The sequence below is a fragment of the Martes martes genome, assembly GCF_963455335.1.
Source record: "Martes martes genome assembly, chromosome: 8".
NCBI classification, from domain to species: Eukaryota; Metazoa; Chordata; class Mammalia; order Carnivora; family Mustelidae; genus Martes; species Martes martes.
In genome coordinates this window covers 92069063-92096178 of record NC_137895.1, presented here as the reverse complement: position 1 = coordinate 92096178, position 27116 = coordinate 92069063, and the positions used below count along the sequence as shown (strand labels likewise).

The following is a 27116-nucleotide window of genomic DNA, read 5'->3' as shown; positions in this document are numbered from 1 at the left end:
GAAGCAGGCTCCCTGCAGAGCAGAGAGCCCAATACAGGGGATCAATCCAACAGGACCTGAGCCCAAGGCAGAGGCTTTAACCCACTGAGCCACCCAGGCGCCCATAAATACATGTTTTAATGACTTTCACATTTGTATTTTTGTTATTTATTTTTTCTCATACTATCCTAATGTGCTTTTGGTTTTAAAGTGATACTAAGTGGGGTGCCTGGCTGGCTCACTCAGTAGAACATACAACCCTTGATCTTGGGGTCATAAATTCTAACCCCATGTTGAGGGTAGAGGTAACAACAGCTATGCTAATTTAACAATACAAGTTGTGAAGTTTCCCTTTTTTTTCTAATTTCTTGGAATAAAGTACATAAAATTGGGGTTATCTATTCTTTGAATGTTTCATAGCACTCCCACATAAAATTATTGTATTTATTTTCTGCATAAATGTCTAAACTACAAATCTTCTAATCTCAGCAGGCTCTTATTTTCCAACAATCCTATAAGACTCTAGAATTTTCTCTTAGTCTCCATAATAGTTACTCTAAATATTTACCATTCTCAAGTTTTCTACCTATTTCTCCCTATATTCTTAGTAAGTAGTATTGATCTATCTTCAACCTTTTTGTCTTACTAGCTACCTTCCCCAGCATATTGATGATTCTTTTTTAAAGATTTTATTTATTTAAAAAAAAAAGATTTTATTTATTTATTTCACAGAGATCACAAGTAGGCAGAGAGGCAGGCAGAGAGAGAGAGGAGGAAGCAGGCTCCCTGCAGAACAGAGAGCCCCATGCGGGGCTGGATCCCAGAACTCTGGGATCATGGACCTGAGCAGAAGGCAGAGGCTTTAATCCACTGAGCCACCCAAGTGCCTCGATGATTTTTTTTTTTTTTTAAATAAAAACAGGGGCGCCTGGGTGGCTCAGTGGGTTAGAGCCTCTGCCTTCGGCTCAGGTCATGATCCCAGGGTCCTAGGATCCAGCCCCACATCAGGCTCTCTGCTCAGTGGAGAGCCTGCTTCCTCCTCGCTCGCTCTCTGCCTGCCTCTCTGCCTACTTGTGATCTCTGTCAAATAAATAAATAAAATCTTTAAAAAATAAAAAATAAATAAAAATAAAAAACATACATACAAGTAAAACAAACAAAAGCACCCTCCCTGAAATCTAGGTTCTCCTCCATTTTTTTTTTTTTTAAGATTTATTTGAGAGAAAGATGGACAGAGAGAGCACAAGCATGAGGAGGGGCAAAGAGAGAGGGAGAGGGACAAGCAGACTCCCCTCCAAGGGAGGAGCTCAACTGAGGGCTCAATCCCAGGACCCTGAGATCATGACCTGAGCTGAAGGCAGAGGCTTTTTTTTTTTTTTTAATTTTTTAAAGATTTTATTTATTCATTCGACAGAGCGAGTTCACAAGCAGGCAGAGAGGCAAGCAGAGAGAGAGAGGAGGAAGCAGGCAGAGAAGCAGGCAGAGAGAGAGAGGAGGAAGGAAGCAGGCTCCCCGCCAAACAGAGAGCCCGATGTGGGACTCGATCCCACGACCCTGAGATCATGACCCAAGCCAAAGGCAGAGGCTCAACCCACTGAGCCACCCAGGCGCCCTGAAGGCAGAGGCTTTAACCTACTGAGCCACCCAGGCGCCCCAAATATTTTTTTTTAAAGGGGAAAAAATCTTACATGGCAAAAACCACAAAAGGAAAACCAAAAGTCAAATGATAAACCAAGACAAGGAAAGGCAATGTATGTAACTCATCTTATATAAGGCTAATTTCCAAAATATGTTTAGAGTTCCTATAAATCAATATCAAAATTCTAATACCTAACAGAAAACGGGGAAATATATAATTCATAAAAAAACAAATAATTCTTAAACTTACAAAAAGATCCTCAACCTCGTAATTTATAAAAAGTTAAAATAAATACAAACACTTAGAAATGATTTCATATGTATTGGAATGGGAAACATTTTTAAAAAGGTGATAATCACCTGAGATGAGGGCAGAAAAGCAAGCATCTCCCACACTGCTGGTGAGACTATAAAATAACATGACCAATATGGAAGCAATTTAGCAACATCAAAATTACAAACATATATATCTTTTGACTCAGCAATTCTAATTCTAGGAATTTATCCTCGAGTTATATTTGCAAACCTCCAAAATGACAAGATATTTAGTATTACTCACTGCAGCACTGTAATACCTAGGGTAACCATAAAACATATTGTCCAAATTGGGACACCTTTTTTTTTTTTTTTTAAAGATTTCAAAGAGAGAGTGTGCACAAACAGGCAGAGCAGCAGGCACAGGAAGAGAGAGAAGCAGGCAGAGGTAGAGGGAGAAGCAGGCTCCCTGCTGAGCAGAGAGCTCCCTATGGGGCTTAATCCTAGGACCCTGGGATCAAGCTGAAGGCAGAGGCTTAACCGAATGAGCCATCCAATCACCCCCAAATTGGGACACTTTTATAAGAGAAAGAGGGTACTGGGCCCTTTTGTACCTTCTAAATTTTGAACCAAAATTCAGATGAGTAAATAAAATCATAAAATAGTCCCAGCAATGAATTTTAATTTATAAGTTTTACAATCTGTATTTTCCCCCTGTTTGAGCGGCTATGCTCAATATTAAATATTGTGATCCTATAGAGTTTCCTAAGTTTTTTTGTTTTTTTTTTTTTAAGATTTCATTCATTTGAGAAAGAGAGAGAGAGCATGAGAGCATGAAGGTGGGGAGGGTCACAGGGAGAAGCTGACTCCCTAACAAGCTGGGATCCCAATGTGGACTCGATTCTAGGACTTCAGGATCATGACCTGAGCCAAAGGGAGTCGCTTAACCAACTGAGTCACCCAGGTGCCCTTAGTAACCTAGTTTTTAAATCATTTTAATTCTGTTATAAATAACATGAGAACTGTGCAAAACAAAAATACTTAAGAACAACTTTAGGGGCGCCTGGGTGGCTCAGTGGTTTAAGCCGCTGCCTTCGGCTCGGGTCATGATCTCGGGGTCCTGGGATCGAGTCCCACATCGGGCTCTCTGCTCAGCAGGGAGCCTGCTTCCCTCTCTCACTCTCTCTGCCTGCCTCTCTGCCTACTTGTGATCTCTCTCTCTCTGTCAAATAAATAAATAAAATCTTAAAAAAAAAAAAAAAAAGAACAACTTTAAACCAAGTACCACTCTTGTCAGTAACTATCACAGAAATATGTATACATATTACTTTTTTCCAATTTCTGTGTTTAATAATCTCATATTAATAATCATTTTCATACACCATAAATTTATTTGGTACCTTCTGTACTTTTTCATCTAAATTAAACTGAACTAAACTGGAATAATAAATGCAAATAAGCAAATAAATACACTTACCCTTGAAAATCTCTTACCTAAGTGGTAGTTACTATACATATTACCTGATAATCTAAAATTGTTTTACGAAAGGGAGGTAGGCAGGGGGATGGGTTAAACAGGTGATAGTAAGGAGGACACTTGTTGAGATGAGCACGGGGTGTTGTTAAGTGAAGAGTCACTAAATTCTACACCCGAAACTAGTAACACACTATATGTTAACTAACTGGAATTTAAATAAAAACCTGAAAAACCAAAAAATAAATAAATTAAAATTGTTTCCTCTAAATTTCCCAAAATAAGAGAGTTATAATAGCAGCTTTAGCAAACTGAGAGGCAAAAGTGGATAATGTAAAATTTTTCAAATTACATAAAATCTTGAGAAATTATAGTTTAAGGAGTGTTAAGTAGATGAATGTGGTTAAAATTAACTTTACGTAGTTTTTTAGAGAATGGTTTTGTTTACTGTGTGGTAACACAAGACTCTGAAAACATCTTTCATGGTCTTTAGGTTAAAAAAACAAGTATTAAAATGTTACCAGGGGCGCCTGGGTGGCTCAGTTGTTAAGCCTCTGCCTCCAGCTCAGGTCATGATCCTGGAGTCCTGGGATCAAGCCCCGCATCGGGCTCCCTGCTCAGCCGGAACCCTGCTTCTCTCTCTCCCACTCTTCCTGCTTCTGTTCCCTATCTCGCTGTCTCTCTCTCTCTTTCAAATAAATAAATAAATAATCTTTAAAAAAAAAAAAATGTTACCAACCACAACCATCCACTAAAGGTTTTTTCTTTTTGCTGTTTCAAATTCTTTCAAATTCGCTTTAGTCTATTAAGAGTTTTTTTAGGGATGCCTGGGTGGCTCAGTCAGTTAAGCACCTGCCTTTGGCTGAGGTCATGATCCCATCCTGGGATGGATCCCACACTGGGCTCCCTGCTCAGGGGGGAGGCTGCCTCTCCCCTTGCTTATGCTCCCTCTCTCTGATAAATAAATAAAATCTTAAAAAAAAAAGTTTTTAAAAATCTTTTAGGGACCCTGGCAAAATTTACATTCTCTTAGCATATTATAATGATTCACACTTGCTATAATCTATTCTATGGCCATCAGAGAAACCAATTTACAGAGAGATTATTTGGCAAAAGAGACAATATGTATTAGGCATTGTAAATTTGACCCAGTGTGGTGATATATTATGATTTTTTTTCACATCCTCATGTGTATATTTTTTCAGTCTTATAAAATTTAGTTTTGTAATTATTAAACTGAACAGGAATTAGAAACATACACTGGGATAGATCATAGATACATCTGAATTTACATGAAATTTCATTTACTCCGTGAAGGTTTAACATCAAGTTATTTTATTTAGTCAAGAGAGCAAACCAGCATGTGATTGGCAGGGGGGCGGGGAAGGGAAAGAGAGGGAGAGGGACAAGCAGATTCTGCACTGACCTGGAGCCTAACCCAGGGCTTGATCCCACAACCCTGAGATCAGGACCTGAGCCAAAATCAGAGTCAGACCCTCAACTGACTGAGCCACCCAGGTATCCCAAGCACTGCTTTCTCATTTCTTCCAATAGCCAGAAAATGGTTTTGTTTGTTTTTGCTTTACGTCTGGATTCCCTAGCTCCAGGCCAGGACACGATAGGCCAATGAATAAATACTCACTGAATGAATGGAAGATGATGATGTCAGAGCCCCCAGGACTTATATTTTAACCTGTATTATTTTATATATATAATATATATACATACATATATTATATATATAAATATATATAATATATATACACATACACATATTATATATATAAATATATAATATTTAACCAGATTATCTTTTGCAAATGGAAAAACTAAAGCAGGAAGGCATGTGCACCAATAATAACATTAGCAGGACAAAGATTTTGGAAAAAAAAGTTTATGTGAAATCTTCCATTTGCACTAATTAATAGCCTAGCTACAATCTAAGGAGTAGAACGAATGAGAATCTCTAAATCATAACAAACACATTCCCCAAACACAAACCAAGTTTCCAATTTTGTACCACAGAGGATTTAGCTTTTCTGATTTAGGTTCAAAATCATTAAGACCAATCCTCCTCCATACACCACAAAACCCTGGCAGAACCAGGGACTGACCTAAAAACCTACTATTAGACATGACAGAAGATTTCTTTCACATTATGGAAAGCCTCATTTCTAGCTGGCCATGTCACAGTTGGCTAATACTTCTGCACAGATTTAACTAGATGGGTCTTTTTCAAATCAGGAACAAAAAAAAGGATCTGACACTGCCAAGCTTTAACCACCTGGAATGACAAACTTGTTCTTCTTGAATATTTTATACTTTACACAATATTGTGGGTCTCCCAAGTCACTAGTTCATGCTCCATCCTCATGTAAATTTACCAATACTGTAGTGGAAGAAGAACCGAAGGTCAAAGGGCAGCTGGAAGCTAGTTCTCTATGCTAAGAGCCTTCCCTTCTACAGATAGATTTACTTCACTGCTCAACAGGTTCCTCTAGTCAGAGAGAACTGGGAAGAAGATTGAGGATCTCATTACTGATTATAATTAAGGCTAATCCAGGGGTGCCTGGGTGGCTCAGTGGTTTAAGCCGCTGCCTTCGGCTCGGGTCGTGATCTCAGGGTCCTAGGATCAAGCCCCGTATCAGGCTCTCTGCTCAGCAGGGAGCCTGCTTCTTCCTCTCTCTCTGCCTACCTGCGATCTCTCTCTGTCAAATAAATAAATAAAATCTTTAAAAAAAAATTAAGGCTAATTCATAAAAGCAGGGGGAGGAAATAAAAGGAAGCAAATAACTTCTAGGTAATGTTCAGAAATCCCTAACATATGGTATCTCTTTCTTGACAGCTTAAAATGCTTCAGAGAAATTACATTCCTGTGAGAAAAGGATAAGATTAGCTTTATTATATTTGGAAAAACTAATGCTGGCTTGAGTTTATACTACCAGAACTCTTTTTAAAAAAAAAGTTTTATTTATTGAGGGGGTGGGAGCACAAGCAAGTATTGGGGAGCAGAGGGAGAGGGAGAAGCAGACACCCTGCTGGGCAGGAAGCCGGAACTGGGCTCCACCCCAGGACCATGGGATCATGACCTGAGCTGAAGGCAGACGTTTAACCAACTGAGCCACCCAGGTGCCCCTACCAGAACATTCTTAAAGTCATGGGCAAAGCCACGCAGGAGGCAGCTGAGAGCAAGCTTGAGTTCCTCAGTTAGAGAGAGTCCCAATAGGAGATAGGGCAGATATGGTATGACTGCCAGAGGGAAAAACAAACAAAAGAAAGGTCACTCTATCTGGTTTCAAACCCAAAAAAAACCCTCCATCCCTAACCAAAGCAAAGGAGAACTGCCTTTCTACAAAACACACCAGAGAATAGTTTTGATATTTATTCTCCCAAATGCCCTTGATGCTCATTTTAATCCCTAAACGAAAAGTGAAGGTAGAGTGTGCAACTCTTCATCTCAGGGTTGTAAATTCGAGCCCCACATTAGATGGAGAAATTACAAATTTTTAAAAATTTTATTTATTTGACAGAGAGAGCACAAACAGGCAGAGCAGCAGACAGATGGCGAGGGAGAAGCAGGCTCCCTGTTGAGCAAAGAGCCTGACATGGGGCTTGATACCAGGACCCCAGGATCATGGCCAAAGGCAGTTGCTTAAACAACTGAGGCACCCAGGGGCCCCTAAAAAAAAATTTTTGTTTGTTTGTTTAAGAAAAGGGTTTGTGGGGCACCTGGGTGGCTCAGTGGGTTAAAGCCTCTGCCTTCGGCTCAGGTCATGATCCCAGGGTCCTGGGATTGAGCCCCACATCGGGCTCTCTGCTCAGCGGGGAGCCTGCTTCCTCCTCTCTGCCTGCCTCTCTGCCTGCTTGTGAACTCTGTCAAATAAATAAATAAAATCTTAAAAAAAAAAAAAAGAAAGAAAGAAAAGTGTTTGTGATACAGCCTCTAGACAACTCCCAGTACCTTACCATAACGTTTCTCACATAAAACGCTTCCTTTAGGGATAGGGTCATTTCCTGGGATAATCCAATTCAATTGGTTAATTTTGGGAAGAGCTTCATGACGAAGAAAGCCTTGTAGTCAGAGACTTACCTGAGTCTGATTCCTGGCTCGGATATTAAATTACAACTGGGTTACCTTATTCAAATAAGTCCTAGTTCTGAGTCTTAGTTTTCTCATCTTCCAAATGGGACTAACTGTAACTACTCTGAAGTCTCTGGTAAGTGGGAGCCATAGACCATATAAAATCCACCATAAGCACTAGATGGTAACTAATATTTACAGAGTTTCTATTAAACATAGATGCTGTGTTAAGCACTGCAAAACCACAGATGAATGTTTTCCTAGTTGCAAATGATAAATTTCCTTAGTTTTCAAAATTCCTTTTCTAGATCACCTCTTTTCCGTAAGGAATACAGGGGCAAGCAATTAAAATAACTAAAATCTTGGGAGCACTTAAAGGTTTATAAAATGTGTTAAGTAAGGGCCCAGTCAAGAACATGCAAGTCCTAAACAGCCGCCAAATGACTGTTAGAGTTGAAATGAGAACCCAGGCAACCTAGCAACCAACAGGATGACCTTTTCATCCAGCTCAGGCCCTCCCTGAAGTGCCCGGGGCTGTTTCTGGTCGGGCTATTTTCCGTTCAGGCCATCTGACTCCTCACTCACCAATGCCGCGTGCCGAAGACGAGGCGTTCATTTGACCTCCATCGCCGCTCGACGCGGCGGGTTACTGTGTTCGGGTCTGGCCTTCCAATGCTGAATGTCACTAGGCGGCCTCTTGAAAAGGGCTCACTCTTATCCAAGTGTAGACAGGTACTCCTCCCCTCTCCCTCCGAGAGCGCCATCGTTCTAACGCCGCCGAGTCCTCCGAGAGCTCACTAGGCTTCGCAAAGCCCCAACCCTCGGCTTTCCCGCCCTCAACGTCCGCACGCAAGGCCGCCGCAAGGTGCCCCGGACGGAGGAATTCACAAGGCTTTCGCGGACGGCCCACCGCCTTGCTCTCATTGGGTAGCCTCCTCTTTTCTCCGCCCCCAAGGTCTTTGCTTCCCCGATGATTGGACCTGGATGTTGTCCATCCCACCTTCGGGCACCGCCCTTTTTAAAACCACCCACTAAACGCCCCCCCCCCCATTTTCTCTCCTATCCACTCCCCGCCCATCCCTTGTCTAGGGGGGCGTGAGTGCATTTAGCAGTGGTCCGAGACACTTAGGGACCGGCCCCTCCCCCTGCTCCGGGACCCCACCCACTGGGCCCCACCCCTCCCTCCCACATTCTAAACGCCGCACTCCAACACCCAGCTCCCCCCACCTTGCGGCGTTCGCGATTCCTCCGCCCCTCCCTCCAACCAGCGCTCAGACTCCTCGGGCGCTCGGGCCGAGCGGGAGACGCGCTGGGGGGATGCGCTCTATGAGGGCTCTGCAGAATGCGCTGAGCGGGGCCGGCAGTCACTGCTGGCTGGGAGGCTGGGGTCACCTGAGCCGGAGCCCTCTCCTTGGCGGGGGCGTCCGGCACCACCTCAGTGAGGCCGCGGCGCTGGGCAGGGAGACGCCGCACAGCCACCAGCCGCAGCGCCAGGATCAGTAAGGCTTGCGGGACAGGGGCAGGGGACAGGCTCGCTCGCTACTCCCACTGTCGTTGTCGCCAGCTCCCGAGTCCCCTTACCCCGAGAGCGCATCTCATCTCCCCTCTCTTCTCCTCGCTCACTAGCCTGCGATGCCTTTTCCTTTAGATTTGGGGCTTTGGGTCCGCCGCGCTCGGGCGGTAACATGCCGTCCGCCCGGGAGGGCGTTTGGGCAGGTCGGTCCTCGGGATGGTGCCTGTCCAAGGTGCGTACTTAACTGGGAACGCAGATGGGCGCGGAGTGTTGCTTGGTGCACGTGTCTGAGTGCAGGGCCGTGTGCGCACCGCTCATCCTCACCCTCCTTGTCCTCCTAGGTCCACGGGTGTATTTTAGGGGATGAGTGGGTATGGAACAGCCTCCCGTCTCGTGTCTTGGTGTACTTGGGTCTGTCCAGCTGTATGGTGTGTCTGTGTTCGGCATGTCCTCGGCGTGTAATGTGTGATGCGCGTGTATTATTAGTGCGCAGGTGTGTGCGTGTGTCGTTTGCTTATGTGTTGGATGTGTGCGTTGTCAGGGCCCTCAAATCTGTAGAATAAGGGTAGTTTCCAATTGGTTGTTGAATGAGGAAAGTCGTAATAGGGAAAAAATCGCAAGATGCAGATTTCTCAAATCAGACCCAGTCAGAGCCGTTGTTTGTGCTGCTCAGGCTCCCCGATTTAAAAGGTTCTCTTACAAAGAAATCATAATAATAAAAGGTTCGCTTCCCTTGGGCTATTATTCTGCCCCAGAGGCTGCACCTCTCTCCTCCACCACCCAGGAACACTTGGTGGCTGAGCCTCTTTTCTCCGAAATGCAGACAGAGCTGAGCAGGAAATTTTGTCCTTTCCAGAAGCCAACGTAGACACTGTCCAAGTAGCTCTTGCTCTGTTATAGCAGGAACAAAAAATGGACCATCTCCCTGTCATTGACATGTACTGATGACATTCAGAAAGACATGCACATCATAATTAAAGTAGCCAGACAGATACAGCACTGACTGTCTCTCCACCACTGGAGCCTCTGTCCTGACAGGTAACAGACCAGTAAGGTATGATTTACTTATTAATTTTTAGGCTATACGTGCCTCTTCTCAAGGAAACGTGGAACATTGAACTTTCAAAAATTAGCCCTCTCTCTTCCATTCTACTCTCTATTCCAACTTTTCCCAAATAATTACCATGGGAGAAATGGTGGGATAGCGCAATGCCTTAACCTCCCTCACCTTAAAACCTTCTGCGGGATGGGGAGTGATGGGTATCCCTGATTCCTTCCACACACTCTTCCTTGTCCAGTGGAATCAGGTGATAGACATGTTCTGGGGAACCTTGATCCTCCTGCCTCTGACTGTCTGTGCTCCCAAGGAATTCGTGGTAAAGGCCTTGATCTGGTGTTCTCTTGGGCAGAAGGAGTTGAAAGGACTGGGAGGGCATGGGCTCTGGGAGTGTGATACCATGATGGGGAGGGGTTCTTGTGTTTGAGGGGGAAAGGAAAGGAGAAAAGAGAAAATGCCCTGTTATTTGGGTTCTTGTTTGTTTTTTAATATTTAGCTTTCTTATTTCTTGTTATAAAAGAAAAACAAGATAGAGTATCAAGAAGAAAATAAAGGATCCCAATAATAGAGGTAACCCAATATATATCCATATATACCTTATATATGTATATATAAAATTTAACAAAAATAGGATCATAGTATTCATATTTTTGGTAACCTATCTTTTTCATTTACAAACAGATTTTTTTTTAAAATTTTATTTATTTATGATGGAGAGCGAGAGAGAGGGAACACAAGCACGGGGGAGCTGGAGAGGGAGAAATGGGCTCCCCGCTGAGCAGGGAGCCTGATGTGGGGCTCAATCCCAGGATACGAGCCAAGGGCGGATGCTTAACGACTGAGCCACCCAGGTGCCCCTACGAGCAATTTTTAATATTGAATATGTATGTGTGATATCATTTTAATGGTGACTATTTAGCCATTTTGAGATTATATTGTATGAGGCATCATAATTTATTTGATCAATTTTCAGTCTGGTTACTGCAAATTCTTGTGCACCTACTCAATTATTTCTTAGAGTAAATTCCTAGGAGATTTTGCTTCCCAGAGACAACTGTCATCAATATCTTGTATAACCTTCTAGAGATATTTTATGCATGTATCAGCAAATACATGTTGATATTATTTTCTATTCACCATGCTATACACATTGTCCTGTACCTTGTTCCCCCCCCAACATTATATTGTAGATCAATCCATATTTGAGCCAAAGGGTATGCAGTTTACTTAAGGCTTGTGATACCTCAGTGGTACGGCGTGGTACGGCATAATTTCCTGTCTTCCTTCAGCTTCCAGGCACAGAGAGGCGCGCTCTAAAGTGTTCTACATAATAGCCTTCTTGAGTTATTCCTCAGATAACTTTTTCATCCTTCTTCTATCACTGCATGGATCCTGTCCTTCCTAAAGTCACTGACCTCATGTGACAACTGGATTTCCTCAGAAAAAGAAATTCCCCTCCTGGTATTCTCCTGGCCCTAAATACATACATGCATCGTCTATGCCAAGTTTCTTGAGAGACTTGTTATTTTTTAATGCATTGTTTTAATAGATAGTATGCCCATATTCAATAAATACTGTATACATATTCATATGGTTCAAAATTCAAAATATGCAAAAAGATATGTAGTGGACAATATCCCTCCTACTCCTTTTACACAGCACCTGCTTCGTCACTGTAGAGGAAGGTAAATCAGACTTACAAGTTTCTTTCTTTCTTTCTTTTTTCTAATAGGTTTCTTATATATCCTTCTAGAAATATTTTGTGCCTTAAGAGGGAAGTATATCTTTTTCCTTTTAACATAAATAGTACCATACTATGAACATGGTTCTACAGCTTGCTTATTTGAGTTAATATGACATCTTATTTTTTTTAAAGATTTTATTTATTTGATAGAGAGAGACAGAGCGAGAGAGAGAACACAACCAGGAGGAGTGGGAGAGGGAGAAGCAGGCTCCCTGCTGAGCAGGGAGCCCGATGTGCAACAATATGACATCTTAGATATCATTCCATATCAGTACTTAAGGAACTCTCTCATTTCATTTTTTTATACTGCGTAATATGTCATCACATGAATATACCATAATTTACCTAGCCAGTTCCCTGTTGATGCACATTTAGGTCGTTTCCAGTCTTAACTATTACTAACGATACAATAAATGTGAGTATGTTACTTTGCAGGTGTGTAAGTACACTTACAGGATAAATACCTGGAAGTCAAATTGTTGGGTCAAAGAGTTTTAAAGGGTCTTAATTTCAAATACCTGTCATGTTTGGAATGATCTGAAAAAATATTTCCTCTAAATCTGTTGGCATATTAATAGCGGAACTCATGAAAACCAAGAAGTTTTCAGTACCTGGAATTTTAAGCACTATAAGCCAGCAAAAGAGAGATTTTGGGAAACAGGAAGCTTCCTAGAAATGTAACTTGGTAACTTGGTGATTCTTTATTGAAGACCCACTATATGTTAGGGACTTTGCTAAATGTTAGGAAGACAAAAATTTATAGAGGGATGTATATCTATATAGATCTATATAGATATACTATATCTATATAGATATATATTATATATCTATATCTATATAGATGTAATATAATATAGATATATATTATATATATCTAGATACACATATCTAGATATGTGTATCTAGATATATATATATATCTAGATACACTATATCTATATCTATATAGATATATATATATAGAGAGAGAGAGAGAGATAAAGATGTATGAAGAGGGAGGGTGGGAGAATGGGCAAAATGGGTGGCGGTGTGGGAAATAAAGCCTTAAAAAAAATTGGGAGAATTGGAATTAGAAATCTTTATATCTTAAAAAAAAGAAAAAGAAATTTTTACATCTTGGGGCACCTGGCTGGCTCAGTCAGTGGAGCATGCAACTCTTGATCTCCATATCACGAGAGCCTCACATTGAGTGCAGAGTTTACTTAAAAATAAAATCTTAAAAAAAAAAAGAAATTTTTACATCTTTTCTGAATTTAATCCATAATCCAAAATATCGTATCTGTTTAGATTTTGCAATGCACTTCTAATTTAGAAAAATAATGAATGTAGACTCTTAAAAAAAACAAACACAAAAACCTAACAGTGGAGCAAGGGAGATCCTTCTGTCAATAAGATGGTGGGTTGTGTCATACCAGCAGCATAAACAATATTGGGAGGTTTGAGGAAGCCTTTACAGAATTAGTATATTTGATCTGGACCTTGGAGGATGAGCAGGACTGTCCCAAGTGAAGGAGAAAAAGGTCATTTCATACAGAAGTTGCAGCATAAGCAAAGGCCAGGAACGCTGACAATGCCTGGCCCATTTGGACACCTACTTATTATCTGGCATAACTGGAGTGTCAGGGCATGGTGAAAAATAGTAAAGGAAGGTTGGCAGGCCTGTTTTTTTTTTTTTTTTAAGAGTTATTTATTTGAGAGAGAGTGTGTGCATGTCGGGGAGAGGCAGAGGGAGAGACTCTTCGGAAAAACTCCCCACCAAGCACGGAGCCCAACTCAGGGCTTGACTTAGGGCTTGATCCCATAACTCATGAGATCACGACCTGAGCCAAAACCAAGAGTCTGACGCTTATCCAAATGAGCCACCCAGGTGCCCCGTTGCAGGTTTTAAAGAGCCTTGAGTGCGAAACCAAGAAATAAGAACTTATTTTGTAGACACTGGGGAACTATCAAAGGTTTTTGAGTAGAGAAATGATATTTGAGTTTTATTTTTTTTTAAGATTTTATTTATTTATTTGACAGAGGTCACAAGTAGGCAGAGAGGCAGGCAGAGAGAGAGGAAGGGAAGCAGGCTCCTGCTGAGCAGAGAGCCCGACGAGGGGCTCGATCCCAGGACCCTGAGATCATGACCTGAGCCGAAGGCAGAGGCTTTAACCCACTGAGCCACCCAGGTGCCCCTATATTTGAGTTTTAGAAAGAACTGGCACATGGTGGAAGATGGGTTGGAAGTCAAGGGAGTGTAGTAACAGTTAGGGAACAGACAATATGGACTGCTAATAAAGAAACATGGTTTATGGGGCACCTGGGAGGCTCAGTGGGTTGAAGCCTCTGCCTTCGGCTAGGGTCATGATCCCAGTGTCCTGGGGTCGAGCCCCGCATCAGGCTCACTGCTCGGCGGATAGCCTGCTTCCTTCTCTCTCTCTGCCTGCCTCTCTGCCTACTTGCGATCTCTGTCTGTCAAATAAATAAAATCTTTAAAAAAAAAAAAAAAAAGAAACATGGTTTACTGAGCATTTACTTTGTGAAAGACTTTGGCAAAATATTATGCTAATTAAGCCTACTTCACCCATGTGAAGTAGACATTGTTACCCTTATTTTACAGATGAGGAAGCAGATTCAGCAAGATTAAATAATCTGATTTACTAACCCTATTAAGGTCACACAGCTTCTAAGGGGCAAATTCGGTTCTTTCTACTATACCATGCTGGCATAGGAGAAGAAAAGAGGGTGGATTTGAGAGACATTATGGTGGTTACCATAATGTGGGGTACCAACTGAACATGGATGTAAGGTATGGGAATTCTCCAATTGATTTCAAGTTTCCAGCTTGGCACCAGGGTGTGTGATACCACTATTAACCCAAATGGGGAGCACAGGAAGAGGAGCAGAGGGAGGGAGGTGAGATAACATCAAGTTTGGACATTTTGAGTTGGCAGTGCCTATGGGACATCTAGAAATGGAATTGTCTAGAAGGCAGCTAGAAGTAAAGGTCTGAAAGTTAGAAACAAAAGAAAGCTAGAGAGTAAGATTTAAGACCTCCCAGGAAAGATGTGAAAGCTGGAAGCGTAGGGAGAGATCAAATGATTCAGGCAGGAGGGTTGAGTGAGGTAGAGTGAGGACACTTACCTATTTATTTGTTTGTTTGTTTGTTTATGTATTTATTTTAAAGATTTTATTTATTTCAGACAGAGCAAGTGAGAGAGTGAGCACAAGGGGGAGGGGCAGAGGGAGAAGCAGGCTCCCTGCTGAGCAGGGACCCCCCCCAACAATCCCAGGACCCTAGGATCGTGACCTGAGCTGAAGGAAGACAGACGCTTAACCGACTGAACCACTTAGGTGTCCCAGGGACACCTACCTATTTATAAAGCCATGTTCTAGGAGGAGAAGCAGGGAGCAGTTCTCATGTTCCTATCCTCCTTTCCTATCTCTGCCCCCAAACAGTGACTCATCAGAGAGTGGCATGCTATCCCGCCTGGGTGATCTGCTCTTCTACACTATTGCTGAAGGACAGGAACGAATCCCTATCCACAAGTTCACTACCGTAAGTTCCTCTCTTATCTTCTCAGAATGCTGAGCCCTCAGGATCTCTGCAAAGCAGGAAAAGGAGGACGGGACAAGTGTAGGGCAGCTAACACGTTGCCTCATGAGGGTGAAAAGTAGGAGATGGCAGTAGATATCAAGGCTCATAAGGCAATCCCATCTCTGCTCCAGGCTGGAAAGATTAAACCCTCTGACTCAATCCATATTCTTGGTTTGAGACTTTGACCCAAGGGGTTCAGAAACCAGCTGCCTTGATGAAAAAGGGCAGGAAACTCTTATCAGCCTTCAACCCTGCACCATTCCTCCTTTCTTAGTCTGCAAACCCATTTGGTCCATGTGTCGTAGTAGTTGGGGTTGAGATAATTGTTATCCATTGGGAAAGAAGGTTAGGATTGCATTACTGTCCTTGTAGTTGACCTTACCAGGCTTCTTCTTTCTCCTAAAGGCACTGAAGGCCACCGGACTACAGACATCAGATCCCCGGCTCCGGGACTGCATGAGCCAGATGCGTCGCATGGTTCGAGAGTCCAGCAGTGGTGGCCTCTTGGACCGAGATCTCTTCCAAAAGTGAGGGCCCCACAGTCAAGGGCACCATTCTCAGAACTGTTCTGTGGACATAGACTATGACAGCAGGGAGGGCTCCTGGGGACTGGATCAAGTCCAACTCCTAACTGTATTACTTATTTATTATACAAGTAACATATGAATGTTCACATACTCATTATAAAAGTGCAAACAACATAGAAATACATGTTCTCCCTTCCCTGTCTCCCCAACCCCAGTCCCTTTTCCCAGAAGGAAACATTGTTGACAGATTAGTGGGTATCTTCTAGGTAATGTCCTATGCATTTACGTACATATAGGAATATATGTAAATATACTTATATGATTTAGGAATTTTAAAATATTAAGGTGACCCACTGTACATATTATTTGGGTACTTATTTTTTTCTCATATCCTAAGACACTGTGTCTTGGGCTATCTTTCCACATCATTGCCACCCCTCATTTTAGGGGCAAAAGAAACTTGAGACCCAGAAAGATAAAGTGACATGCCAAAGGTCATACAGCTGTTGGTCCCAAACCTAATGACCACTCACACTTTCCTTATTCCTGACTTCCATGGCTCCGGAGTGAGTCGCAGCTGCATCTCTCCAGCCCCCTAACCCCATCGTGTCTGGGATCCAGGTGTGTGAGCAGCAACATTGTGCTCCTGACCCAGGCATTCCGAAGGAAGTTTGTCATTCCTGATTTTGAGGAGTTCACGAGCCACGTGGATCGCATCTTTGAAGATGCCAAAGAGCTCACTGGAGGCAAAGTGAGGGCCAGGGGACTAAGGGCGGGGCAAGGGCTCTGGGCCAGATATACCTTACTTCTTTGGAAATTTCCGGGGTCTGGGAATCCATGATTGAGAGTTGAGAAGCAGAATCTCTAAAAAAGGGGACAAGGGTTTTATGTATTTCTATACATGTGATTTCTAGAGCAGAGGAGGGAAGCCAAAGTTCCAAAGGGGACAATTGGCATGAAGGATTCAATAGACCTTTGAAGGAGACCTATAGGGTAATTAAGCCCAAGACCAAAAAGGGAAGCTGACCCCAGAATTCTCTCCTTTTTACCTTCTGTAGGCTTTATTGCCATCTCTATCGGGATAAGGCTACAGAAAGATAAGGCCTTTTTGGACTTAAGACTTGGGTGTCCCTGGGAACAACAGGCAGGAGGGAACCCTGTTGCGCCTGCAGAAGACAGAATTCTCACTTTTATCTAAAAGAGTTTCCTGACCCTGAACCTCAGTTCTGTTCCTCTCTCTACATCCATATCCCCCTTCTGTCTGTTTTCTCTCCCCACTCATGCCCAGGTGGCAGCCTATATCCCCCAGCTGGCCAAGTCCAACCCGGACCTGTGGGGCGTCTCCCTGTGCACTGTGGATGGTCAGCGGTGAGATGCCGGGTAAGAGGACAGGGAGGCAGGGCACAGGTGCAGAACATAGGCTGACCCTTTTCGCGGCACCTGTCTGCTGCAGGCACTCCGTGGGCCACACAAAGATTCCCTTCTGCCTGCAGTCCTGTGTGAAGCCCCTCACCTATGCCATCTCCATCAGCACCCTCGGCACTGACTACGTGCACAAGTTTGTGGGCAAGGAGCCCAGTGGCCTACGCTACAACAAGCTCTCTCTCAATGAGGAAGGTGAGTCCCACCAGAGCTCAGGTCAGACTCATAGATGTCCCCCTTCTTATTCCCACCTACCCCTGCAGCCCTGTTTGTTTCCCTGACCTTCCTGATCAGTTCTGTCGTTTTATCCTCCCCAGCAAAGAAAGATTTGTCTAGCCTGCAGAGTGGGCAGGCTGTAAAGGAGGCTTTGCACAGTGGCTAAGACTGGGTGGTTTGTATTTCCCCAGGAATCCCCCATAACCCCATGGTCAATGCTGGTGCCATTGTCGTGAGCTCCTTGATCAAGGTCAGTGCCATCCTAGCCTTCTGGAAGGTACTGTTCTCTAAATCCTCTTGTTTCTATATTCCTCATATCTGCCCAGCTCTTCAGGGGGATTACTGGGTCTTTGATTCCTTTGAGGGTCTCTAGGAGGCAGTGAGGGCACAGCAACGACCACATATATTTAAGATGTTAGTAAAAGGAACTATACCTCTGCCCCCACCCATGAGTCTGGAGCCCAGAGCTTCCTGGCCCTTAGAGAAGTGAGCAGGTCTTGACCCCTGCCTAGGACCAAGGGCCACATGCCAGATACAGGGGGAGGACAGCACTACTGGGCACTGATTGGCCACTTCTGGGTGAGGGACACAGAAAGAAGGGTGAATGGCCAGGCCAGGGCAGCTATTCACGTCACCTGAAACTGTGAGTTGGCCTTGAGCAAGGGCATCAGGCTGGCCTGTCAGCTGTAGGTCTCCCAGGGCTTGAGCAAGAACCTGAGAACAGCGTGGGCAGCAACATTGCAGAGCCAATCACAGCCCCTCCTGAGGAAGGTGGTGTTAGGAACCCTCCCCCCAGGGACTCAGGTGTCAGTGTCCCTATGGTGTTGACACTATAGTTGACATGTGTAGGAAGCAACGGGGTGTGGTGGGGGTGGGGTGGGAGACCAGACTCAAGCTCTCCCTTGCCCTGGGTTACCTGTGCCTGCAGCCCTGTAACCCGCACCTGCCTCATCCTATTCCCACTGAAGTAGGCCTTATCGGACCTGACTCTCAGCTAAGATCTTCAGCTTTATTTTGGTTATCAATATAATCTATATAACAATATTCTGTGCAACACACCTCTCATCCCATTCCTGTTAATCCCATTGGAGATAGCTATGGGAGTCAGGGATGATAGAGTATGGAGCCAGCCTGGGCTGTAAGGGATGGGGATGGGGATCAGAATTGGAGTGGGACTTGGGGACAGGACTGGACTCAGGACAATGGAAGTGAGAGGCAGGGATGAGGCCTGGGATTGAGAATGGAATTGGAAGTGAGACTTGGATGGGTGAGACTCATGGATGGGATGAAGTTATCTGTACTCATTACTTGATAATAAAATCTAAATGGTTTGGTTTTTAAGATCACTAGATATGCAGGCATACCAAAAAAAAAATCAGTCAAAAAAAAAAAATCATCGTAAAATGTAAAATATTCCCAGTGGCAAAATCAGTGTAAGACATTAAACTCCACTAAGTCCTCCTGACACTCCCCTGTCATCATCCTAGGCTTGGAATGCTGATCGATCGATCTCTCTCTCTCTCTCTCTCTGCAGATGGACTGTAACAAAGCAGAGAAGTTTGATTTTGTAAGTTCCCTTGCTACTCAGCTCCTGGCTGCTTTTCTCCATAGCATGTTGTCCCCTCCACCTGCCCCAGTGCTCAGCTCTAACTCCACTCTGATAGTGCACCAGCCCATACTAGAAGCCTTATTTCCAGAGGCGTGGGAATCTATGGCCTCAGAGGGGAAAGCCTCCTGAGTCTCTGCTGGGATAATGACTTAGAAATTCAGAAGGCTTCATCAGGCTAGTATGTGTTCAATAGGGCTCCTCACCCATGTGATGCCTTTCATGCCCCCTTTCCTCTTTCAGGTGTTACAGTATCTGAACAAAATGGCTGGGAACGAATACATGGGTTTCAGCAATGCCACGTAAGGCCCCGTTTATGGGATTGGCTGAATACATTGTGGGATATGTGCACTTGCCATAGAGAAGGGAATGATAGAATCTTAAGAGAAGGAAATCCAGGGGAATTTTGGCTACCCAGCTTCCTCTGAGCCCATTCATTGACATTTGTTTACGTTGTAATAGAATTTGTTCCATTTCTATTTAGTATTTAGAGAGGCATTGTGAGGGTTTATTCCCAAGCCCTTCTTGCCAAGCCTCTCCAAGCCAGAAACCTTATCAGTTTCTCCAAACTAGATGACTAGACAATTTGGGGGTTGGGGGTTTCTTTTTCACACTTAACAGTAAAGCTGTGTCCAGTGCTTGCCAGGATCAGTAGTTTTCTCCGGGATTACCGTGAGGATTTATTTGGGGGCTGATTTAGTTTGACACATGTGATCTAGTTCTGTCTCTCTCAGGGAAGGTATTTTTTCCCCTTCTCCTAAAACCCACCCCTCAACCATCAAGTACTAAATTGGGTGTTTGCTTCAGATTCCAGTCAGAGAAGGAAACAGGCGATCGGAATTATGCCATCGGCTATTATCTAAAGGAAAAGAAGGTAACTGGGAGAGGCTGGTAGAGAAAGTCCCTGCAAATTCTGCAGCTGGTGGAAGGGCACATGGGGTTGGGGACTTCGATTGAGATCCTGGCAGTGTGACAGGGTTTGCTGATGGCCTGAAAAGAAATGTTCTCCCTTCTTCCTTACAGTGCTTTCCTAAGGGGGTGGACATGATGGCAGCCCTCGACCTCTATTTCCAGGTGAGCACACACTGCTGTTCAGCTCAGGGCCAAAGGAATAGGACAGACCGCCATCCTTGCTCTGACCCACATGAGGGATGCGTCCTCTCCAGTGGTTCTGGTGTCCTTCTGAAACTTTCTGAAAGATTGAGGCCAAGAACGTGGCTCTGTGCCCAAAAACACAGTGTTCATGGTCCACACTGCACCCACCCCTCTGCCTTGTCTCTACAGCTGTGCTCAGTGGAAGTGACCTGTGAGTCAGGCAGCGTCATGGCAGCCACCCTGGCCAATGGCGGGATCTGCCCCATCACAGGAGAGAGCGTCCTGAGTGCTGAAGCAGTGCGCAACACCCTCAGCCTCATGCACTCCTGCGGCATGTACGACTTCTCAGGCCAGTTTGCCTTCCATGTGAGTGCTTCCGGCCCTGCCATCGTTTGCTACCGGTCCGGAGCCAAGAAGTGAGGACACGGAGTCTCCAAAGGTGGAGGCTGGAAGCTTGTTCCTGCCTCTCCTTCGTAACTCCTAGTCTGGTAGTTGGGCTGAGAGTCCTTAGGCGAGTCTGTCAAACACACCGAGTCCCTCAAACACATTAATACATAATGTTGCGGCTTCTGAACCTCGCTTCTGCCACCCTCCATGTACCTGGCACTTCTCCTCTAGGCCTCAGTGTAGAGGTCCCTTCCTCAGAGAGGCTTTGCTGACCATCCTGTCTCCAGTAGGCCCCCCTCCCACTGCATTCTCTATTGCAGCACTCTGCTTCTTTCCTCCTGTGTTATCTCATAAGCTGTGATTCTTTTTGTCTCTTGATCGTCCATCTCCTACCACCAGCATGAAGTCAAGAGACCATCCCAGTTCTAGGGCAGCACCAGGCACAGCATAGACACTCAACAAGTATTTCCTTACTGAAGCCACGAGTTTAAAGGAGACAGGACAGGAGAGGAGTAAGGAAAGAAGCTAATTAACAAGGCAAGAGGTTGAGATGGACATGACCTTGCCTGTGCAGTCATTTGGAATAGACGAATTTATTAATCCAGACTTGAGGGCACCATTAGCTTATCCTCAGTCTCAATTTTATCCCCAAGGTGGGTCTGCCGGCCAAGTCAGCTGTATCAGGAGCCATCCTCCTAGTGGTGCCCAATGTCATGGGAATGATGTGTCTGTCACCTCCATTGGACAAGCTAGGGAACAGCCATAGGGGCATCAGCTTCTGCCAGGTGAGTTATTTTGCCTGAAGATCTTAATGATTTTGAATGAGTAAATGAAACAATTTTGAGCTCCTAGTGAGTGCAGGGAGTAAATAATCGATCTCTTTGGCTTACAATTCTAGAAGCTGGTGTCTCTGTTCAATTTCCACAACTACGACAACCTGAGGCACTGTGCTCGAAAGTTAGACCCACGGCGTGAAGGGGGAGAAGTTCGGGTAAGGAAAACCCCAGGTGGCTTGTAAGAGTATTTCAGAATAGAACATTCCATTAATGGTTTAGCAATACCCTTGGCTAAGCATCTTTGGAGAAGGGTCACAGGACAGAGCTGAGCATGGGTGAGCCCAAAGTCACAGTTAATCTCAGGTGGGTATTTGTTTTCCAGAACAAGACTGTGGTGAACCTGTTATTTGCTGCCTACAGTGGAGATGTCTCAGCCCTTCGAAGGTACCAAATAAACACAGTAAAATACTCCTGGTCAGAGATCTCATTAGGAGTCAACACAGCAAAATAGTTAAAGGCTTCAGCTTTAGAGCCAGATAGAATGGATACAGACTGCATTTAAATGAAATTGTTTTGAGTACAGTGACTGCCATGTGATACGAATTTAAGCAATGGCAGCCATGTTATAATTAATCTGGGTGCTAAGAGCAGAGTGCTAGGAGGGAAGTAAGCACCCTGCCTCAAGTAGATCACCAACATCAACAAACATGTGCTGGGCACCTACCACAGGTAGGCAGCGATGTTTCTGGAAGCATCACACCCCTGTCTGATTTGGGAGTAACAGTCTCATCTGGGTATGGAACATGATTATGCAGGGTCTACAGATCTTAGCGAGCCTGTTTTATTTTTTCTGGAACCCATCTAGTCAGAACCCCACTTCAGAAAAGACACTAGTGATTCTAGACTAATCTGGGTAACTCCAGCTGCTTTCCACTACCCTCAGGTTTGCCTTGTCAGCCATGGACATGGAACAGAAAGACTATGACTCCCGCACAGCCCTGCATGTTGCTGCAGCTGAAGGTATCTGAAGGTTAAATATAAGGGGAACCAGAGCTTAAGATCCTTTTTTTTTCATTTTTTAAAAATATTTTATACCTTTTTTTTTTTTTAAGTAAACTCTACTCCCAGTGTGGGGCCTGAATTCACAATCCTGAGATTAAGAGTCATATGCTCTACCGACTGAGCCTGCCAAGCACCCCAAGACCATTTCTTTTCTACCAAGAGTACTCCCTATTGTATATGCCCATAAGGTTACAGGGGCAGCAACAGTTTTGTCCAGATGCCCTGCAGTCTTCAGGCCAAATATTATTGGCTGCCACAGGGAGCAAAATGGGAAGAGGACTTTCCCCCACCCCTCTTGGTTCAGACTTCAGCTGCCAAAGTCTATACGGCTAACACCAAAAGGTTGAGGATCTATACCATCTCATTTTCCTTCTGCTCATATTCCTAGGACACATTGAAGTTGTTAAGTTCCTGATTGAAGCTTGCAAAGTGAATCCTTTTGTCAAGGACAGGTAAGAGTAAGCTAAAACTGGAGGTGGCGGGGGTGGGTGGAGTCTGGGCACAGCTTCTCTCCCTCTGCCCTCCAGCCACCACAGTCATGTAATGTGACCAGAGCACTGTCTCTGTCTTATTTCCCTGATCCCGATCTTGGTTCCTTTTAGGTGGGGCAACATTCCCCTGGATGATGCTGTGCAGTTCAACCACCTGGAGGTGGTGAAACTGCTTCAAGATTACCAGGACTCCTACACACCATCGGAGACTCAGGCCGAGGCAGCGGCGGAGGCCCTGTCCAAAGAGAACTTAGAGAGCATGGTGTGAGCCTGGGACATGCACACGGTCCCTGCTCGAGGAAAAGCATGAGCTGGCCACACACTCAATCCATAACCACCAAACATGCTATGGACAGCCACACTGCTTCAGTGGGGACCAAGACTTAGGCCACTGCTTTCTGTGAGAGTGAAAATACCCCATTCCCTTGACAGACAGAGTCTAGAGAAGTGCCTTGGTGGACACATGCAGTACAGCAATCCATGGAGACGATGAGCTTCTTCGAGGTACAGCCTAATGGTTTGGCCCATTCAGAATCATCCCAGGTCTTCACCCAGGTCCCCTCTCTCTCCCCTAAAGAAACCATCATGAGAGAGACAGAGATACTCTGGAAAAGGGGCCCTAGCCACCATGCACAGGTATATGTCCACAGAGGAAGTGGGACAGCCACGTACCAGGCTTTAACAGTCTGGACAGGTCTGCCCTCCTTGGCTCGAAAGTACTGCTGCTACTGCTAATTTTATAGACAGAGAAAGTATTTTGTGCTCAAATAAACTTTAATTACACAAATTATTATTATTGTTGTTAAACCCAGTTCTTATCCCTCTCCCTTAGGGGTATCCAGCCACATCACCATCAGAAAGTAGAATAAGAGGGAACCGCAAGGTCAGAGCCTGAGAATACCTATTTCACATATATACTCACCCCACCACGTTTTCCTCAACCCTAAATATTACTGTAGGTTAACTGTATTCTCCTGCCAGAGGTCAGGTTGTGTGTGTGGGGGGGGGGGTTGGGGGAGGGAGAGGTGGCAATACATGAGGGTTTGGGACTAAGCAGACCCCAAAATGGGTTGTGCAAGACCTCAGGCCTCCCTCCTCCCTCTGGAAGTTCCAACTGTGGCAAAAGTATCTTATCTCCTTTGGTCACCGTTGTAACTAGCCCAGTGATTCTAACAGATTGACCAAATGTCAGAGGTGTGCAGATTAAGGCAGATAGACTCTGGGTGGTGACAGCTGCAGCTGTGTGGGGCTAAGAGTCTGGCACTGAGGTACTAGGGAAGGAGGGCCCTGTTTCATTCAGACACAGTAAAGCACTTCCTGAGGGAGCCAGAACCCAGACTCTATATGCTATAGAGAGAAAGGGCCAAGTCACTGACTGCACCACTCCTCCAGCCAGAGGTAGAAAGGATTTACTCTGGAGAGATCCTGTAGTGCCCCAAGGAGTCGGGGGGTGGGGGGAATTATATGGGGCAAAGGGAGGCAGAGGTATCACAGTGATGAATAAATTCAAAGTTCAAAGCTAACACCCCAGGACTGAATGCAGTCTGAGAAAGGTCTGGGTACAAGGAGGCAGAGGAGCTGAAGGAAGCCAGTCAGGCAAAGTACACACATGATAGCTTGGGAAATCAGCAGTAATTTGGGGATGGGGAAGGGTGGCTGTATGCCCAGCTTTCACAGGGTATGGGAGAGGAAGAAGACTAAGATATTGCACAGAGAACCCAACACTGCATTTCCAAAATGAGACACTGTTCGGTGGCAAAATTAAAAGGTTTCAGACACTTTCAGAGAATGATTGAGAGCATGATTAGGGACTCTAGCAACGGACATACTAGAGGCCTTCAGGCACCTCAAACCCTGAGTGGGTCAGCAGCTCTCCATCCCAAAGGGCAAAGGCAGGTACCACTGGACCTCGGAAATCTGTCTGAAGTGTGTGGACCACAGCAACCCTGCTCACATCCACCAGGCTCAACTTCTGGGCCTCATACTCCAGCAGCAGCCCCACCTTCTCTGGCTGCCCGATGCCTTCAACAGGAGCTTTTTCGTTGGCCAACATGGTGTGCCACTTGCGCTGGGCATAGGTGAACACCCAAGAACGATCGTCAACACCGATGCAACTATCCCGGGACATGTCCACATCTGCCACTCCTATCCGGAACTGGTGGGAGCGCTTCACTGTCACCTCCCAGTAGTGCCTGCCACTGGTGACCGCTGTGTCTGCCAGCACCACAGCCCACTCCCGGAAGCGCTCCACATTCAGGGCCAACTTGGTGGGCTCCAATCCCACTATGCCATATTTGACACCTGTATCACCTCTGAAGAGCGCTAGGCTGCTGTGGGCGGTTTTTTCGTCCAGTTTGAAGCTGAAGCCTGTGAGTAGAGCAGAGAGACTGGATGATGACGGGGGTTAGAACCCCACATCTAGAGATACATACACATTACGATCTGAAAGGCAGTCATGAATTCACGAGTACATGGGAAAGAGTCAGAATGTCACGCGGGCAAAAGTGGGGCACTTTAATATGGACCTTCGGACCCCTCGGGATTTAAAAAAAAAAAAAAAAGATTGTGCTCCATGTTTGGACTCTCAAGACCAACGCAGATGGGGAGGGGAAATGAACCAAAGGAGCTCCCGGGAATAACGGAAACCATTTTGGAGATAAAAGAGAGTTAAAGAAAATAATCTTACCTCTGCGGGCTTCGGCGGCGGCAACCCCCAATCGTTTGGCTCCCCAGCGGCATAAGCAAAACGAACGTGCAAAAGGCAGCGCCATCTTGCGCCAGGGATGAATAGGGCACGCCCCCTGGCCTGAGACCTCGCCATCTGCCCGCCAGCTCCTTTCCGACGTGGTGCGCTTGAGGCCGCCGCGCAGTATGATGACGTAAGAGAGCCAGGGCCCGGTAGGGCAGCGGCCATTTTAGTGAATTCTGCTCTAGGTCAGGCTCTGGTAGGTACAGTTTGTTTAGTTTTTTTCTGAGGGGCTTGCTGCTCATGTTTTTACCAAGTAGGACCTTTGAAAAGATGGAGTAGCAAGAGATCAAAAGTATAGATTTTAGAATTAAGCAATAATCGGATTCGAACACAGCTCCACTGTGTGACTTTGGGCAAATCACTTAACTTCTCCGAACCTTAGTGTTTTCATTTGTAAAACAAAAATAGTAACCCTTTAGACCTTGGTAAAAATTAAATGAGAGAATAACCTAGAATACAACCTGACAAAAAGCGATCCCTAGGTTAAGTGGCAGGTTGTTTTAATAAATAATAATACGTAAATACTGTAAATGTTGGTTTTTTATTTTCAGGGTTGTTGAAGGACTCAATCTCTACTGTATATTTCGTTCCTCATTGGCAGATTTGTATATTCAACAACCTATTAGACATTTCTACCTGGATGTTCCTGACCCCCACTCCCCCCGCCCCCAGCCAGTCACCTCAAACTTAACATGTCTAAAACTTACTTTGTTCTAAAACTTACTCTGTCTTCCTAAACAAGCTTCCTCCTCCACGTAGTTTCCCTGACTTCGGTAAGTGCAACCCATAACCAACCAGCTGCCCAGGCTAGAAACCTGGAAGTCCTTGACTTCTTTGTCTCCCTCATCTCACATATCTGATTGTCCTTGAACCCCAATCCCATTATTTCTCCCCTGGATTACTGCATTGGCCTTCTAACTGGACTCCCCATTCTCCCCATTGCTGGGAAGAGGGAACATTTTTTTTTTTTTAAGATTTTATTTATTTGACAGAGATCACAAGTAGGCAGAGAGGCAGGCAGAAAGAGAGAGGAAGGGAAGCAGGCTCCCCGCTGAGCAGAGAGCCTGATATGGGGCTCCATCCCAGGACCCTGGGATCATGACCTGAGCCAAAGGCAGAGGCTTTAACCCACTGAGCCACCCAGGCGCCCCGGAAGAGGGAACATTTAAAGAGGTAGCTACGTAGCTCATGTATTTGGTGTTTCGTTTTGTTTTGTTTTAAAATTTTATTTATTTATTTGAGAGAAATAGAGAGTAGAGAGAGCATGTTGGGGGAGTCGGCAGAGGCAGGGAAAAGCCGACTCCCTGCTGAGCAGGGAGCCCTGTGCGGGGCTCAATCCCAGAACCCTGCCATTATGACCTGAGTGGAAGGCAGACCCTTAATCACTGAGCCATCCAGGTAGGTGCCCCTTGCCTGTTAGGTTGTTGTGTTTTCGTTTGTTGTTTTTATTTGACAGAGAGTGCACAA

The 27116-nt window shown here is 44.9% G+C and overlaps 3 protein-coding genes across 8 annotated transcripts in view; 1 reads left to right on the top strand and 2 right to left on the bottom strand.

Annotated features, from left to right (window-relative positions):
* RBMS2 (RNA binding motif single stranded interacting protein 2) overlaps positions 1-8289 on the bottom strand; it is a 94137-nt gene extending 85848 nt beyond the window's left edge. For 3 of the 6 annotated variants that reach the window (XM_080812381.1, XM_080812386.1, XM_080812387.1), the window contains exon 1: positions 8013-8287. The gene's annotated coding sequence lies outside the window, so the exon portion shown is untranslated. Of the gene's footprint in view, positions 1-8012 lie in introns of all 6 variants that reach the window. The other 3 variants (XM_080812383.1, XM_080812385.1, XM_080812388.1) reach the window with 2 other exon arrangements.
* A 365-nt stretch (positions 8290-8654) lies between these two features.
* Positions 8655-23690, top strand: GLS2 (glutaminase 2). The gene is made up of 18 exons (XM_080812375.1): positions 8655-8926; positions 15180-15279; positions 15724-15845; positions 16467-16596; positions 17134-17213; positions 17299-17462; positions 17675-17733; positions 19018-19050; positions 19333-19391; positions 19897-19963; positions 20113-20163; positions 20374-20550; positions 21225-21356; positions 21470-21562; positions 21730-21791; positions 22291-22367; positions 22798-22861; positions 23012-23690. Exons 1-18 carry the CDS (start codon positions 8745-8747, stop codon positions 23166-23168), a joined length of 1809 nt encoding a protein of 602 aa, XP_080668501.1. The 5' UTR covers positions 8655-8744; the 3' UTR covers positions 23169-23690.
* SPRYD4 (SPRY domain containing 4) lies at positions 23660-25786 on the bottom strand. The gene is made up of 2 exons (XM_080812376.1): positions 25587-25786; positions 23660-25267 (listed from the first exon to the last, which is right to left on the bottom strand). Exons 1-2 carry the CDS (start codon positions 25669-25671, stop codon positions 24729-24731), a joined length of 624 nt encoding a protein of 207 aa, XP_080668502.1. The 5' UTR covers positions 25672-25786; the 3' UTR covers positions 23660-24728.
* Positions 25787-27116: the final 1330 nt, after the last annotated feature.